The sequence below is a fragment of the Schistocerca gregaria genome, chromosome 9 (genome assembly GCF_023897955.1).
Source record: "Schistocerca gregaria isolate iqSchGreg1 chromosome 9, iqSchGreg1.2, whole genome shotgun sequence".
NCBI lineage: Eukaryota > Metazoa > Arthropoda > Insecta > Orthoptera > Acrididae > Schistocerca > Schistocerca gregaria.
The window spans coordinates 183,271,137-183,290,042 of NC_064928.1; the positions used below are offsets into that span (position 1 = coordinate 183,271,137).

Sequence of the window (18,906 nt, forward strand, 5' to 3'; positions counted from 1 at the left end):
CCATGAATTTATGACAGAGCACACATTTAAGGTACAGGTGAACACTAAACGGGGTGCCCCAGGCCTCTGTGCTAAGTGTTGTATTGTTTGCCATTGCCATAAATCCAGTTATGGATTGTCTCGTTCCTGATATCTCGGGCTCCCTCTTTGTTGACAATTTTGCGATCTACTACAACTCTAATGGACCAGCCTTCTCGAACAGTGTCTTCAAGGCAGTCTTGATCTACTCCAAACCGGCTTCCGATTTTTTCCCAGTAATACCGCCTGTGTAAATTTTTGTGGAATTTTATCCTCCTTCTCTACATCTAGGCCCTGATACCCTTCTGTTCGTTGATGTTGCCAAATTCGTGGGACTTCCGTTCGACAGAAAACTGTGCTGGTCTTCCCACATTTCATATCTTTTGGCTCGCTGTCTGCTATCCCTCAACAGTGTCCATGTTCTGACTGGTACCTCCTGGGCAGCAGACAGATTGGTCCTCCTCCACCTATATCATGCCTTAGTGCACTCGAAATTGGACTATGGAAGCATAGTTTACTCCTCTGCATGACCATCTATTGTTGGGCATTTAGACTCTGTCCACCACCGTGGATTTAGCGTCTGGAGCTTTCTATGCCAGACCCCTTGGAGGGCCTTTATTCTGAGACTGCTGAACCTCCACAGTCCAATCAGTGAGTTGTCCTCCTCAGATGTTATGCTAGTCATCTGTCTTCCATGCGTGCTTACCTGACTCATGCCCTTTTTTTCGACGCCTCGTTGGATTTAGGGTATGCAGGCCGCCCTTCCTCTCTACTACCAACAGGAGTCCACTTCAGTGAACTGCTTCCAATTTCCTTAAACTTTCTTGACAAGTGGGGGTGTGACTCCACCTTGGCTTCGTACCAGGACGTGCCTTCTCCGTGACCTTTGTCAGCTTCCCAAGGATAGTGCCTCCCCTCTAGTTTATCGCCGGGCATTTTCTGCTCCATGCACGCAAATGAATTGAGGGTGCCACTTTTATTTACAATGATGGCTCCAAGACCACCTTTGGTCTCGGGAGTGCCCATATTGTTGGTGACACCCCTTTTAAATTTCGGCTTCCCGACCAGTGTTCGGTTTTTCACTGCGGAGCTTTACGCTGTTCTCCAGACTATCCAATACATCCATTGCCATTAGCGGATACTGTATGTTATATGGTTGGATTCACTCAGCTCCCTTCTCAACCTCCAAGCTCTTTATCCCGTCCACCCTCTGTTCCACGTTATTCAGGACTGCCTCCACATACTCGACATTCTGTAGCATTCTTCTGGATCCCAGGGTGTGTTGGTATCTGCGGAATCGAGGCAGCCGATATAGTGGCAAAGGCTGCTGTCTGTCTTCCTTGCTTGCACAAGCACGCGCCATCTGCTCACCAAGTGGTGGCAGCAGAAGGCACCCACAAAAGGGTTTAAATTTTACAATCTTTCAGAGCCAGTGGCTCCTTGTTCTGGATGTCTTTTTGTTGTGTCTGCCCTTTTCACAATATTGCCATTAATCCATCCTGATCTTACATTGACATACTAGTTGCACAGAGAAAAAACTACATTTTTTTTAAAAAGGTCCCGGAACAGTCTGGTTAATGTTGTTTCAAATTTTCAGTATTGAAATATAGCTGTCAGCATTGATCTCTGTGAAGTGTGAAATAGGATTTGATGGATAAATGGCCAGTGTATAAATAGTCATTCAGCCTGTGGTTTGGTGTAGAATTTTGTTTGGTAGTTAAAGGGAGTTACACCACTGGAACTTTTTGTATACTTGGAAAAATGCTAAATTTTATCATTATTGGCACTGAAAATTACGTTAGAGGTCCATAATTGACTTTGTCAATCCATTTAATGCTCAGAGGAAAGTATGGACTGATCACCCCCAATAGGGCCATTGCTAATAATACGCTGTGTGGTGTTCAAATTGACCTTCGATGTACTGTTATTGACCAAATAGGTATAATTCTGGGCACACTGTAAATTTTTGAGTCGGTACTGACAATTATATGTATTGTGAGTGATACTAGTGCGTTCAATTTAGAATTACTTTTGTAGACTTTGTTATTTCATCATTCTAAGTAAGTTGAATATAATGTAAATGCATGTATAAAAAAACTACTTATCAAGTGCCGGCAGGAGGAAACATACACAAAGGGTTTAACTTTCAGAAATTTTCAGAGCCAGTGGCTGCTCTTTCTAGCAGGAGAGTTGAAGGAGAAAGAGGAGTGATGAAGGAAAAGGACTGGAGAGTTTTAGGGAAAGGGGTACAGTCCAGGAAAGTGACCCAGAACCCCAGGTCGGGGGAGACTTACCAGACAGGATTAGAAGGAAAGACTGATTGTTGGGGTTCCCTGAGTGACTTTTCTGAACTGTACCCCTGTCCCTAAACCTCTCCAGTCATTTTCCTTCACCCCTCTTCCTTCCCCTTCAACTCTCCTGCCAGAAGGAGGAGCCACTGACTCCAAAATCTTGTAAAAGTTAAACCCTTTTGTGTGTGTGTGTGTGTGTGTGTGTGTGTGTGTGTGTGTGTGTGTGTGTGTTTTCTGCTGCCATCACTTGGTGAGCAGATTTTTATGTATCCATTTACATTGTATTGTCAATAATTGATTATGTTCATTGTAAGTTAAATTACACATGTTGTGTTGGATTACATTTACAAAATTGTGTTCTTTACTCAGATGGCTGGCGACGCAGTGACGAACCGACATTCCGTGCCAACAGAGCTGATCAAGATAACAGGTTCTTTGGTAACAGAACTGATCGTGATAACAGATTTCCTAGTGCCGTAGGTGATCAGGCCAATCTGTTCCCGAGTGGCCGAACTGAAAAAGATAACTGGTTTCCCAGCAGTCGAGGCGATCAGGACAACAGGTTTCCCGGCAGCCGTGGTGACCAGGACTCCAGGTTTCCTGGCAACCGAGGCGACCAGGACAGTAGGTTTCCCGGCAGTCGAGGTGACCAGGATATTAGGTTTCCCAGCGGTCGAGGTGACCAGGACAGTAGGTTCCCTAGCAGCCGAGGCGACCAGGATGGTAGGTTTCCCAGCAGCCGAGGTGACCAGGATAATAGGTTTCTTGCAGGCAGAACGGAAGAAGAGAGCAGATTTTTTGGGACCAGAGAGAGGGAATGGCATGGCTCCGACCGGGACCGCGAGAGCAGAGACCGTGAGCGGGATAGGGATAGGGACAGGGACAGAGACAGGGACAGGGACAGGGACAGGGATAGGGACAGGGAGAGAGACAGGGACAGGGAACGTGAGAGGGAGAGGGACAGGCTAAGCCGCGACAGAGAGCGCGACAGGGACAGAGAGCGCGACAGGGACCGGGACCGCGAGCGGGATAGGGACAGAGACAGAGACAGGGAGAGGGACAGAGACAGGGACAGGGAGAGGGAGAGAGACAGGGACAGGGACAGGGACTGGGAGAGGGAGAGGGACCGGGACCGGGACAGAGAGAGGGACCGCGGCAGAGACCGGGACCGGGACCGGGACGGTAAGTCTGTTCACATCTTTTATTCCGAGTATTTTGTGCTATAGATGTACAATGTTATGTTTTGTATATCAATAGAGTTTTAATACTTTGACTTTTATGCCTGAGCATGGACGAGATACCGATGGCATCGACAGCCTCACATCCTAGCTTTGCTATTTGTACTTTGTTCACATTGCTAATGGTTTTTAACAAATTAGAACCTTTTGTATCCCACACACGTGTCTCTAGCTGTGCAAATGGCAAGGGACTATTAAGTAAGTCTAGAACTCACTTGCGGTTTATCTTTTCTACTGTTACTTTAAAAAAAATTATTTTCAGGGAATAAAATGTATTTGTTTGTACTTAGAAATTAGAGCAGTTGTTGAAAATACAGTCATTGTGTGATATCATCTCAGGCCACATATCTACCGATCTTATTACTAATTGATAACCTACATATATAAATATGTTATGAGCATCAAATGTACTAATTGTAGGCAGAGTGCAGTTAGTTGGCTGCCAGCTTCCCAGTAGTGATCTTTAAATATCGGCAACATTCGGAACACTTTTTGTTGACTATTATCTGCTTCAGATTGCTGCCGCCCTCTATGATCTCAAAGTTGTGTCGTTGCAATCATCTGAGAAAATGTTGTTGTCTTGTCCATGTGAGTGGATGAGCAACTGATCGATAACATTAATTCTACTTGTATTTAAATGTGTTACGCAGTATGAGACACAATCGAAAATTTATGTTAAATGTTTCAAATGCCAATTTTCTTCTGCTCATTGTGGTGTATTACAACAGCCTTAATTTAATTTTGTACTCCTTGCAACAAATATGTATTGCTTTTGAAGATGACAGTCTCTCTAATGTGCATTCATGAATCCTTGTTCTTCAGTTTAAAATGTGTACCATTGATGATTGGCACGATTTACTTGCACCTTTGCATTGTCAGTACTAGAAATCAACCAATAAAACATTCCACATCTGAAATCTTCTGAACCCCATAGTGGCCACTGTACTTACCCTCTGCTCCTGAGGAAAGAGGCACAACCAAATTCACCCAAGTGAACTAAAATTAAGCACATCTAAAAATATTTGTGTTCCTGTAAACATTTTTGTTTGTACTGTGCAGGAAAACTACACTCCTGGAAATGGAAAAAAGAACACATTGACACCAGTGTGTCAGACCCACCATACTTGCTCCGGACACTGCGAGAGGGCTGTACAAGCAATGATCACACGCACGGCACAGCGGACACACCAGGAATTGCGGTGTTGGCCGTCGAATGGCGCTAGCTGCGCAGCATTTGTGCACCACTGCCGTCAGTGACAGCCAGTTTGCCGTGGCATACGGAGCTCCATCGCAGTCTTTAACACTGGTAGCATGCCGCGACAGCGTGGACGTGAACCGTATGTGCAGTTGACGGACTTTGAGCGAGGGCGTATAGTGGGCATGCGGGAGGCCGGGTGGACGTACCGCCGAATTGCTCAACATGTGGGGCGTGAGGTCTCCACAGTACATCGATGTTGTCGCCAGTGGTCGGCGGAAGGTGCACGTGCCCGTCGACCTGGAACCGGACCGCAGCGACGCACGGATGCACGCCAAGACCGTAGGATCCTACGCAGTGCCGTAGGGGACCCCACCGCCACTTCATAGCAAATTAGGGACACTGTTGCTCCTGGGGTATCGGCGAGGACCATTCGCAACCGTCTCCATGAAGTGGGACTACGGTCCCGCACACCGTTAGGCCGTCTTCCGCTCACGCCCCAACATCGTGCAGCCCGCCTCCAGTGGTGTCGCGACAGGCGTGAATGGAGGGACGAATGGAGACGTGTCGTCTTCAGCGATGAGAGTCGCTTCTGCCTTGGTGCCAATGATGGTCGTATGCGTGTTTGGCGCCGTGCAGGTGAGCGCCACAATCAGGACTGCATACGACCGAGGCACACAGGGCCAAGACCCGGCATCATAGTGTGGGGAGCGATCTCCTACACTGGCCGTACACCTCTGGTGATCGTCGAGGGGACACTGAATAGTGCACGGTACATCCAAACCGTCATCGAACCCATCGTTCTACCATTCCTAGACTGGCAAGGGAACTTGCTGTTCCAACAGGACAATGCACGTCCGCATGTATCCCGTGCCACCCAACGTGTTCTAGAAGGTGTAAGTCAACTACCCTGGGCAGCAAGATCTCCGGATCTGTCCCCCATTGAGCATGTTTGGGACTGAATGAAGCGTCGTCTCACGCGGTCTGCACGTCCAGCACGAACGCTGGTCCAACTGAGGCGCCAGGTGGAAATGGCATGGCAAGCCGTTCCACAGGACTACATCCAGCATCTCTACGATCGTCTCCATGGGAGAATAGCAGCCTGCATTGCTGCGAAAGGTGGATATACACTGTACTAGTGCCGACATTGTGCATGGTCTGTTGCCTGTGTCTTATGTGCCTGTGGTTCTGTCAGTATGATCATGTGATGTATCTGACCCCAGGAATGTGTCAATAAAGTTTCCCCTTCCTGGGACAATGAATTCACGGTGTTCTTATTTCAGTTTCCAGGAGTGTATACTTTTATGAAGCTCTTAGCGTTTGTTAATATTATTGGTCAAAGAATGGGAATTCTGTGTTGGAATATTAAAAATATAAGGAAAAGGATAGATTTATACTCATCATAAAGATGACTGACAGGCCCTACAAAAAGACTGTTACAGTCTTTTCATTGTGTCTGTCTGCAACTCTATGTGTCGTCTTTACAGTAGGTAGCAAATCTGTCCTTTCCCTTCTATTGTCAATCAGTTAGTATGTCTTTTGAGGGAGTCTTACAGCTTGGCTTTCTCTGAGTCTATTTGTACTTGACAGGATTTTCAGATTTGTCCCTAGACACAAATTTCACACAGCAATGTAATGTAGTTCTCAAAACTTTTTAAAAAATCGTCTTTGATGATTAGGTTTCCGAGTATTGTTAAGTATAGAACATGTATGTAGTAACATCCCCTTTTTACACTTTCCTGTGGACTAACCCAAAAAAGTGTAAAATACAAGAAAGCATTGGAAACACAACAAGTGAATATGAGTAAATTACTTTTACTGTTTTTTGTTCAAAATATGAATGTAAAATGATTTAAATTTTGCCTGTTTAAAAAGAAATCTGAAATAATTAATTTTTTTTTTCTTTCTAACTGCACGTCTCTCCACAGTATACAATGCATCAAACACATTATCACCACCTCACTACCTCAAAAGTTAATACCTTCCTTCTCTGCTGCTTGGCACAACTGGTTCTTTATCTTCTTGTTCTTTTTCACCTCTCTTTTCCATTCTTCAAAATATTTCATGGTGATGCTATCTACTGTTGGCACCTACGAAGAGATGAGTGAATCATCATAGTCATCAACACCATCATCATCATCCTAATACTCATGAAACAGAAACACTATGCTTATTGTTGTGGTTGGCAGGAGAGCCAACCGTATGGTTAAAGGAGGCTGATATGCACGCGGTTTAGCTCACGCAGGCTGGCGTGAGGTCTGGAACATGACAAGGGAATTAGAAGTGAGAAAAACGGATGTAGCTGGTGGAATACTTAAATTTAATCCATTCATGGAGAACGTCGCTCTTTATGGTACATGATTCACAATATCAATAGTACGGATACTGGCACCTTGCTAGGTCCTAGCGAATAACGTAGCTGAAGGCTATGCTAACTATCGTCTCGGCAAATGAGAGCGTAGAAGTTAGTGAACCATCGCTAGCAAAGTCGGCTGTACAACTGGGGCGAGTGCTAGGAAGTCTAGAGAGACTGGCGGCGCTCGGTCTGCAATCATTGATAGTGGCGACACGCGGGTGGAAGTATACTAACGGACCGCGGCTGATTTAAAGGCTACCACTGCCAGACATCACATTCCTCCCCCGCAAATCGGCGTACGGTTGTGGCATAAGGCTTCTGCCCGCCATGGGGAGGACCGCATGTTGACGTATGCAATGAGGTGGGGAGCCTAACAACAGGCGAGGCTGTGCCACCCGCACCCTGCCATTCGGACAGCGTGGAGCTAGGAAACGCCTGAAAACATGCTCCAGGGTGCACACCAACATGCAGTGCATGCGCCCGTACAGAGACAGAAGGGGCCGAAGGGTCGACCTCCATCGGGCCAGGGCACCCGACGGGCGAAGACGACACATGGTCCGGAGCGGGCAAGAGTTCCATGTCGGAGGACAACTGGTCCCGGGAAGCGATCGGCGGTGCGTCACCCAGGAAGGCACACAGCGGTTGCAGCGACGCGTCCACTGCGGGTGTCGCCGGCGGGAGAACAGGTAGCGGCAGCGGTGGCGGCGGTGCGTCACCATGGGGCAAAATGGAAGGCAGCGTCGGTAACACCTGGGGCTGAGGTGTGCCAGTAGATGGGTCTCCAGGGCGCTGACCGGACGGCACCGTCGCTGAAAGCAGACAGCGAGCAGCAGATCCCGTGCGACGACAGAGGCGCAGCTGATTGAGATGCTGACGCACCTCACCAGAGACCCCCAAAACCAGATACATAGCGCTGCCGAGGCAGCGAAGAATGCGCCCTTCGAGCCAACGCCTTGAACCTCGATATTGGCGATAGTAGACAATGTCGCCGGGAGCAAAAGCAGGTGTCTGCCGCTGCACAGGAACCTGATGCAGCGGATGTAGCAAAGACATCAAGGTTCGATGATGACGACCATGGAGCAACTCAGCAGGCGAGCGACCATCTCGGGGCTGAGAGCGATACGAGGACAAAAAGAGCAATAACGCGTCCTCCCGAGAAGCGACTCTTTCAACTTCAACATCTGTGACTTGAAAGTCCTGACCAATCGTTCAGTGGCACCGTTTGACTGTGGCGAAAATGGCACGGACGTCAGATGTTGAATACCAGTGGCCTTGCAGAATGACTGAAATTCTGCGGACATGAATTGTGGTGCCATTGTCGGAAACAATAGTCTGTGGAAGACCTTCAATGCAAAAAATAGCGGATAACGCTTGGATGGTGGCAGATGACATCGTGGACGACATCCGGACAACAAAAGGAAAATTACTGAATGAATCTACCACAACCAACCATCGAGCATTCCAGAATGGACCAGCAAAATCGATGTCTACGCGTTGCCAAGGGAAAGTGGCTTTTGGCCATGCAAAGAATTTCCACAGTGGTGCTGATTGTTGTTCGGCACACACCATGCAAGAAGAGCACATATTCGTAATCGCGGCATCGATTCCGAATTGTTTCGTTCTCGCTATACCCCAATGTCCTTGGTGGAGAAGCTGTAAGACAGAGGACTGGAACGAACGTGGGACCACGACCCTGGACTGATCATTATCAGAAGGCAACAGCAAAACACCACGTCGTACAAAAAGTCTCTCCTTGTGGGCAAAAAATCGGCGAACCAACGGGTCTCCGATCCGTGACTTTAACAAGGGCCATTGCGTAGCAACAAAACGCAGAACGGGAGCAAGGACAGGGTCGGGAGCTGTGGCTGTAGCTACACGACGAAAATCAATCGGAAACCATTCGACCACGTCATCGGTTTCCGCATCAATGAATATGCAAGCAAGTTTGGAGGAATTGAATGCCCTATCCTCAGCAACAGCAAGCGGAACAACGCATCGGCGTTTCCGTGCTTAGGAGTGGACCGATACAAGATATCTTAGCGGTACTGCGAGAGAAAAATAGACCAGCGAATGAATTTCTGCGCTGTACGTGGAGGTACAGGCTTGGTCGGATGAAAAAGCGATGTCAAAGGTTTGTGGTCTGTGATTATGGTAAAGTGACGACCATAGTAGAAATCATGAAACTTTGTAACACCAAATACGAGAGTCAACGCTTCTTTCTCGATCTGTGAATAATTTCTTTGAGCAGACGAGAGCAATTTGGACGCAAAGGCAATAGGGCGATCATGCGATCCATCTTTGTGCGCAAGCACAGCACCGATCCCGAAATCCGATGCATCCACTATCAACAAGAGGGGCTTCTGGGGATCGAATGGCGTAAGGCAAGTACTGGAAAGCAATGCCAATTTCAACTGGCGAAAGGTGCGTTCGCATTCCGTCGTCCAGACGAACGGAACACCTTTACGGCATAAGCGATGAAGCGGAGCTGAAATGGAAGATGCATGCGGAATATATTTATTAGAATAGTTGATTTTTCCCAGTACACTCTGTAGCTGCTTCAAATTCTGCGGCGAAGGCAAATCTTGAATGGCACGAAGGTGCGTGGGACTGGGATGTATGCCTTGGGCATTGATTACATGTCCCAGGTATGGTAAGTCCCGAGCAAAAAACACACATTTGTCCTTTCGCAAGCGAAGACCATTTTGTCGCAAGACCTGAAATAATGTTCTGAGATTGCCCAAATGTTCTTCTTCCGTCTTTCCGGAGATCACAATATCGTCCAGATAATTTGCTGCAGTAGGGACCGACTCACGAACAGTTTGTAGATATTGCTGAAACAATGTAGGAGCAGATGCACACCCGAATGGCAGTCATTTGAATTGATACAAACCAAGATGCGTGTTAACCACCAAAACACACTGGGATTCTTCGTCCACCGGTATTTACAAGTACGCATCTGCGAGGTTCAACTTCGAAAAATATTTACCCGGGCACAGTTTGTCAAAAAGATCTTGCGGGCGGGCTAAAGGAAAAGTTGCAATCACTAGTTGTGGATTCACTGTTGCCTTGAAGTCCACACAAAGTCTCAATTTTCCGGAAGGTTTTGGCAAAATTACTAAGGGTGATGCCCAGAGAGAAGCCTGCACACGTTCAATTACACCTTGTGATTCCAAATCGTGTAATGTTTTTGCGACTTCATCACGCAATGCGTGGGGAACATTGAGCGCTCTGAAAAATTTCGTTTGCGCGTTTAATTTCAGTTCCAATTGTGCTTTATAGTTCTTAGCGCAACTGAGGCCCGGTGCAAAAATGTCTGCAAATTCTTCGCATAGACGAGAAACACTGTCTGAAGGCACAGTCTGGTTCACTGATAGGACCTTATTTACTATAGACAAGTGAAACAACTGAAATAAATCGAAACCAAACAAGCTCACTGCAGAAGAAGAATGAAGGATGTAAAATGACACAAGTTTTGTTTGTCCTTTGTAGGTAGGAAGAAGGCTGCACTGTCCTAACACAGGGATACGTTGCCCGGAATAGCTTGTTAACTGAACATTTGCGGTACGCAACGGAGGTGTGCCCAGCAGTTTGTAAGTGTCTTGATTGATTAGTGAAACTGCAGCTCCGGTATCGATCTGGAATGGTATCACTTTGCCGTTAATGTCCAAGTCCACAAACAGTTTATTGTCCTGCTGACGACAAGAGCGACTGTCTCGTGCAACGTGAACTGACACTGGTACATAATCACTTGCGACTTGACGGGAGTTCCGTCGACGTCGACGCACACTATTTTTGGGACGAACACAGTCACTGTTAGAGAGAGTGGCACTGAGCGGAGTTGAATGAACTACACGAATTTCTATGGGCGAAGTTTCGCGAGCCTGGGTATTCTTGGTTCGATTCCGATTCCGGCGCGAAGCAAAGGGCCTGGAACGGTGTTGAGCTTCCGATCTGAGCTTTTTCTGACAAACACTCTGAACATGTCCTTTTTTATTACAATAAAAGCAAATAGCTTGGCGTGACAGGAAATTCTCACGCGAATGTTTAGTAGCACACTGCGGGAATGATTTGATCACTGCGTTTGCTTGCCTGCGTGGCACACGTGGCTGAGAGCCTGGCGGCGGCGGCGCGGCCGGGCGCGAGGACTGTTTACTGTTCCGTGCAGCTCGCCCGGCAGGCCGGTTAACGTGACACACTGCTGGCGAAGTTTCAAATGATTCCTGAGCAAAGTCAGGTGTGTCCTGCCGATCCAATATGCCCATCACTTGTTGAAGGGAGGATTTACAAGTTTCAAAATCTGTTCCCTTATATTAACATCAGAAACGTTCTGTGCAATTGCATCACGTACCATAGTATCTGAATAAGGGAGTCCACATTGACACTCAAAAGCACAATCCCTAGTAAGGCCTTTCAAGGTTGCAACCCACTCCCGATTAGTCTGACCTGCCGTACGTTTTGTACGGAAGAAGGTATACCGTTTCGCAACTACATTGACTGATTCTTTGAAATATGCATCTAATGCAGACAAAATTTCTTCGTAGGACAGAGTTGCTACGTCGTGTCGGGGAAATAATTTGACTATCACACGGTACGTGGTCACGCCGACCGACGATAATAAAAAAGGCTGCCGCTCGTTACCTTGAATTTTGTAGGCGGCGAGATGGAATCCAAATTGGCGTGACCACTCCGTTCAGCTTTCCAGTGCAGCATCAAAAGGTTGAAAAGTGGGTGCAACAGCGTGTTGTGGCTGCGTTGACGGTGAAGCGGCTGCTGCCGCATCGTTTTGCATCGCACGTTGACCCTGGACGAGCTGTCCAAGGGCATCCAGTAAGGCCTGCGTCTGCTGATTCTGTAAGTGATAACATTCGGACAGTACATCTGGAGATTGTGGCTAAGCCAATACACAAGTAAATCAGGGCAATTTAGAAAAGAATGCAGTATTGCCTCGTTGCCAACGTTGTGGTTGGCAGGAGAGCCAACCGTATGGTTAAAGGAGGCCAATATGCACGCGGTTTAGTTCACGCAGGCTGGCGTGAGGTCTGGAACATGACAAGGGAATTAGAAGTGAGAAAAACGGATGTAGCTGGTGGAATACTTAACTTTAATCCATTCATGGAGAACGTCGCTCTTTATGGTACATGATTCACAATATCAATAGTACGGATACTGGCATCTTGCTAGGTCGTAGCAAATAACGTAGCTGAAGGCTATGCTAACTATCGTCTCGGCAAATGAGAGCGTAGAAGTCAGTGAACCATCGCTAGCAAAGTCGGCTGTACAACTGGGGCGAGTGCTAGGAAGTCTAGAGAGACTGGCGGCGCTCGGTCTGCAATCATTGATAGTGGCGACACGCGGGTGGAAGTATACTAACGGACCGCGGCCGATTTAAAGGCTACCACCTAGTAAGTGTGGTGTCTGGCGGTGACACCACACTTATCAGAGAAAAATCTGTGGGTTTATAAGGGAATGGTCCAATAAGACATTTCAAAACCTACCCCAAAATTTGTGTGCATGAAGAAGACAACGAAAGAAATGCACTGTCAAAATTTTATCTGCTAAGAGGTACTGCAAGTATTTTGTAAAAATGTTGGACTTTCCACATTTTTTGCCACATGAGGAACAGCTTATAACTACCATTTGTACATCCCTGCCAGCCTAGTGTGTGACTCAGCGAGTCACTCATGCAGCGCTGCGTACTGGAATTATCTAGAGTTCACAGACACCAATTTTAAGTACTTAAAGCCTGGGTTACAATGGAGCGAATGGAAGCAAACACGTGTGAATGAGTATTTGCAGAAAATTCACTACCATTTGCTTGTGTATGGGTAGAATTGTTTATACTCGAGGGAATAGAAGAGAACATGAGGTAGCGAACATAGCCTATGAATGCTGTGTTAGTTTTTACTTTTTGGGTGGTTCAGATTCCATGTTAAACTGCAGGTCTCCATTTTCCAATTAGGTAACTTGGGGAGACTGCAGTGGGATCCAGTTGAAAGACCTGCAAGAGCCCCACCAGTCACACCAGACAGAATTCTCTTTTGCTCATGCTTGTTAGCTGGTTTGCTCCAGTGAAAACTACACAGTTTTTTTAATAACTTCATATCAACAGTTCAATTCATGCACATGCAATTCTGATAAAAGTGGCTAGCAGAGAAAGTAAAATCATGGCAGTGTTTGATGTCGTAGACAACTTCCATTAATGAGGACTTGTAATTTGTTGAAATGAAATGTGTCATGCAATACTACATTTTATAACAATTCCTGTAGGCCATTCCTTATGGTAATGTTTGAATGTTGTACATTTGACTATCAGTGAAACAGTTCTTTGTTTATTCCCTGCAGTCATCACAAAAATGTGAAGTGTCTATTGAATGACAAAAACAAACTTTTTTCTTGCACCAGGTACACCAGACAAAAGATGCAGTCAGGCACTCCCAATAACCACTAGTTGTATTTAGACAGAACTGGGATGAAGTCAGAAATGGTCCTGGCCATTGTCCTGCATATTACACTGCATACCAGGCTTATCTGATCGAATTCGTAATGCGTGGTGAAGAAAACTGGTAATGCACAAATAACTGGAGCTTAAGAATACTGTTCCGCTGATAAACCTGAAATGAGAGAGAGGTATAGGAAATTATGTTGTCTGATAATTTCCTGAAAAATGAGTTCCATTGTTGAAAAAATTCTTTATTGAGAGGTTGAATTCACTAGTAATTCCAGGTGGAATCCACATTACATCTTGCCTCGTGATGACTGAGTGTTGTGTGATGTCCTTAGGTTAGTTAGGTTTAAGTAGTTCTAAGTTCTAGGGGACTGATGACCATAGATGTTACGTCCCATAGTGCTCAGAGCCACTTGAACCACATTACATCTACAGATTTTTCATCGTCCTCCACACAAATGGAAGTATCATTATGTCCAGACCATGAATCTAACAAAAGCAATGAATTAGTTTCTGCAGCTGGTAAGAATGCAATGTTGAAAATTATTCTTTCCCATTTTTCCCGATTTTGGTATGTCAATTACAAGATTTTTTGCAACTAAACACTCCATTCTTTTTTTTGTTTTTGTCTCTAAATTGCCTTGTGGTTCTTGAAGACATATATACAGCTGCGGAAACAGTAAACCACTCATACGTGTCTCTGGCATTATTGTACATGAATGTGTCATTTCATTCATTGATTGGGCAACAACTCTGTCTTTTTTTTCACCTCGAAATGATAAAATGCGGTGTGCATGCAGTTCTTTCACAAAACCTGACTGATCAGCATTATAAACAGCAGTTGTGGGAATAACAGCACGTTTCGTCTTTACATCTGCTATGAATTTCTCTATAGCATTGTCTATCACTCGCAGGTCGAGCTTTGTTAGCTTTAAATTAATGAGATAGCATTGAATGTCAGATGTGTGCTGTTCTGTCTTGGAAATGGAGGGCTAGTTGCATAATTCATGAAAACAGTGACAAGTAGTTTGATATCTGTGTCTGTAATGGGATAGCTTTGCAGTTCTGTGACCAAAGTCACCTAGCTCGATTTGAATTGCAGTATAATGGATGAGTGATTGCTGGTCTGTCAGATGAAAGGTGTAGAAATATTTGTGTGAAAGACTAACCGCATTGTGGTTTTGCAAAATTCAGCTGATATATGCATACCCGAGAGGTAAGGGTGTACAATTCCTATTTCTGCAGTTTGATTTGTATCCAGTGTGATAATAGCCCACACACTGCTTGAGTTATTGAACAAGGGTGGCAACTCCATTCCACTCTTTTGCACAGGTCTAGGTGGTGTTTAACACTACCTACATTGTCAAAGGGGTTGAATGGGCCTGTCACCTATCTTCCACAAATGAAGCAGTGTGGCGGTTATTACCAGTACAGTCTCAGATTGAAACTGTAGAAATTGGACTTGCATCCCTTCATCTCTCAAGTACTGGTCTTAACATTTTAACAGGAAAGGCCTGCAGCATCACAAGTGTATAAAATTTCTCTAGAGCACAAAATCTAGTAGGTGTATGTGTTATCGGGACCTGTGTCTAATTTAACCTCTTCAGCAAATATTTTTCTGTAAATCTAAGTACTTGTTAGGATAATTCCTTTGAGAAGGTGGGGCTTATTTACTTCACTATCTGTCCTCCAATCTGAGATATGTGCTCCTCTAATAATCTCGTCATGGCCAGGAAATTAAACCCTTATCTCCCTTATTCAGTTAATATTAACATTAAGGTAAGCTAGTTGGGCTGCAGAATAGTAGTGGGATAGCAGTGACAAATGAAGTCAGTAATTCTTTTGCTCAAATAAGAAACAGTATTAAATCCTGAGACAGAGAGCCTCTCTTGTTCAGCAAGTAAAGAATGTTTCAAGTGTTGTGTTTTATTTGACAGAATACTCACTAATCTTCCTTGATCCATTATGGATCGTGGGACGATGGCTGGCATGAACTTCTTGATGCAATAATTTACCAACAGCCATATGTATTGCAGAAATTTATTTATGGCATCAATGTAATGCCGAAACTGGTAGCACATAGAAGTTCATAAAATAAAATAAATTTCTACAATACATATGGCTGTTGGTAAATTATTACATCAATAAGGAATACTTACTATGTTCCAATGCAGGAGTACTCAGAGAAGCATGATAAAACACAAATATGAGATACAGATTTCAAATCTTAAACATGAGTCTCAATGTAGGTGATGGGCTGTAGGAATTTGTTGTAGCAGAGCAGGAATATCTTATGTAAGGGATAAAGGTAGATTGTTGATGTATATGCCAGGATGATGCGGTTTTGTTATACTAGGGGGATGCAGCTGCAATTTGTAATACATTGTGCACCAAAACTTGCAAGATTATTGCTCTGTGCTGCCGCAGTTTTGTGGAGTTGAGTAAGGCTAATTTTCACCAGTTCTCTGGTCTTGAATGTATGGATGTCTTGCAGCTGGTTGCTCCTATTTCAGTTGCTGTTGAGAAAGCCTTCGGTCCTTGTACATTAACTAAATTTATAATTTTCATATTTTTAATTTAGATTACTTACTTTTCTGTTTATTTGTTGTGTGTTTTTTCGTGCTCATGCATGCTTTTTATGTGCATCAGATTTTCTCAAAATAGTTTCTATTCCTTTTATTCTCTATGTAAAATAAAAGTGATACATGAAATTATAATCAAATTTTACATGACATAGCTGTAGGAGTACTATTACTTATGCCCGCAGATTACGCAAAGCGTGATCGGGATATGCGGTGGGAGCGCGATAGGCCACCACGAGATGCCGATGACAGGAGCAAAGACGACAGAGTAAAAGAGAGAATGTCACGGTGGGAAGAATCTGAAAGGTAAGCTTCAATTTAAAGAATGTTTACAGCATTTGTTAACTTTGCAGAGATTTATGTTTGGTAGGATACTGAATGGGTAGGGACTTGTATTGGTACTTTAGATAATCCCCCTCCCCCATTTATGTCTACATCATTTTATGTTTTATTCTTAAAAGGTTTTCAACTTTCATGAGATTTCTGTGTTGATAAGAAATACACTGAGCTCTCACAAATTCAGCCCTCGGTAGTCTGGCCTCTTTGAGTTATCCAGCCCACACGTACAGCTCCGTGCACAACAATGTTGGTAGTTAATTGTGATGTTAAATGCTGCTATACGTATTTGAAATTGTTGCTTCTTTACACTTCAGCATCACGGCTTCTGAAAAGAAACGCGTTTCACTAGACCTCAAGCAGAACTCGAAGTTTTAGGTAAATTGAACTGAGGTTCTTTGCAGAAAACCACTGCTACTGAATTTGATGTTGGACAAGCAACTATGTATGATATCAAAAGAAAGATGAAGTTATTTGACACCCAAATGGAGAGTGTGTTGGGAAACAGAAAATTATACAGAAGAGTGAGAATGAAAAACTGGATGCAGCTGTTAATAGATGGTTCATACAATAACACAGTAATGCAATTACAATCAGTGTCCAGGCAATAAAAGAAAAAACAGTTGCATGTAACAAACAGCTTGGAGGTGGTTATGTGTGTGCAGCAATCAGTGATAGGGTATAAAACTAGAAAAAAAATGACATGGTGTGTGGCAGCTGACAGTCATCTAGGAAAATCATTCAACTATTAAAAAAAGATGCTGAAGAATTTGTCAAGATGATACTGAAGATAATAGAGGGAGAATATTTAACTGCTGTTACTTTGTACAGTGCTGATGAAACTAGCTTCTTTTGTAGGATGATTCCTTTAAAAACATTAGCTGCCAAGTACAAGAAGGAAGCTCAATGGGTACAAACAATAGAAACTGTATAACATTAATGGCATGTTGTTATGCATATGAGAGGCATAAATTACCACTCACGTTGATTGGGATATCTCAACATACAATTTGTTTTCAACACAGTAACAGAAATACCTTACTAGTGCAATTTTTGCTCAGGAGGTATGGATGTACAGAGAAATATTCTCTCGGTGGTTCCAAAAAGAAGAAAAAAAGAAACACTTGTATCACCTGTGAGAAAAGAGCTGAAGAAGAATTAGCTTCCACTGAAGCCTATCCTTATAACTGACAGTACACCCAGTCATCCTTCTGACGTAACTCAAAAATCTGATGGTATACAATTATCATTCTTCCAAGCAATGTGACAGTCTTCATTCAGACCATGGACCAGAGAATTTTGGCCTCAGTTAAATACCATTATCAATATGCCTGCTTGTTGAATGAACAAGAAAATTACTCAGCTGAGGCTATTTTGAAGGTGTTGAAAGCAATCAACTTAAATGATGATGTTTTCCAAACAGCAGAAGCTTCGGATAAAGTGAAGAAGGCTGCTATAATGAAGAGCAGGAAAAAATTGTGGTCATCCATTCATGCAGAGTTTGAACCAGTATTTAACAACAGCTGTGAGCAACTCAGTTCAGGATCATCAGATGCCGATACTTTTTACATTGAGTGCAGGATGACATGAACGTAGTGCTACCAGAACTCGAGGGAGCATTGTATAAATGCAATATAGAGGGCACCACATCCATCACATGACATTGGCTGTGACATTGTCTCTGGTAATGCCAATATTCTTGATTGAAAGTAATTGATCATTATTTTTTACATTGTAATGTTGACATTCAAATTTTATCTAATCGAACAGCTTCCTCTTTTTGTGTATGTTGTATTTTGAAATCTCTGTAGTCTCTCTATACATGCATATGCATGCGTGCATGATAATGCAACGATTTCGATATGATGGTCACCTCATTGAATTTTATTTCATGATCACTTTCTTGTTTAACATGTTCCACTACAGTTGACTTATCCATGTGTCCCAGGCAGAATTCCTCTTTTGTTCAACGAGGCAGTTGTTAACATTTCTTTTTGTGGTGCAGCTACAAGGAATTTGATGTACACCCTATGTAGGCAAAGGATGCTGTGTATCTTTGGCCAATCATATAAACATTCTTTCATCTTCTGAGTCAGTCTGGAGACAGTTTCCACACCATACTGACTCAACACTTTTCCAGTGTCTTCTGTAATCTTACTAGTGAACAAAATGAAAAAAACTTTCCCTTGGGCACCCATTGTTCCTCAGTGATCCTGATTCCCTCTCTATGGCAAAGTGATCAGTCCATCTATTTGTTAGAATAACCATTCTTCTTGAATGTCGACTGTAGATGTTCATCCTCATTGTTTAAATAAGTTGGTTCCCAAATTTTACATGCCTTGTTTCCCATGGTTTTAATCACACCTCTGTTTTGCCTGGGGTGGTGGTTAGAATCCCAATGAAAGTAACAGTCAGTATTTGTCTCTGTCTCCTCGTGCCTCCCTT

General features: G+C 44.1%; 1 protein-coding gene across 8 annotated transcripts in view; it reads left to right on the forward strand.

The window, feature by feature from the left end:
• The window catches only part of LOC126291762 (YLP motif-containing protein 1-like), a 362,461-nt gene that overhangs the window by 182,218 nt on the left and 161,337 nt on the right, over positions 1-18,906 (forward strand). For all 8 annotated transcript variants that reach the window (XR_007551862.1, XR_007551863.1, XR_007551864.1 and 5 more), the window contains exons 14-15: positions 2,679-3,491; positions 16,311-16,431. Coding sequence is in view for 5 of the 8 variants with exons in the window: in XM_049985443.1 (XP_049841400.1) it covers positions 2,679-3,491; positions 16,311-16,431 (934 nt within the window). In the remaining 3 variants the exon portion in view is untranslated. The remainder of the gene's footprint in view (positions 1-2,678; positions 3,492-16,310; positions 16,432-18,906) is intronic.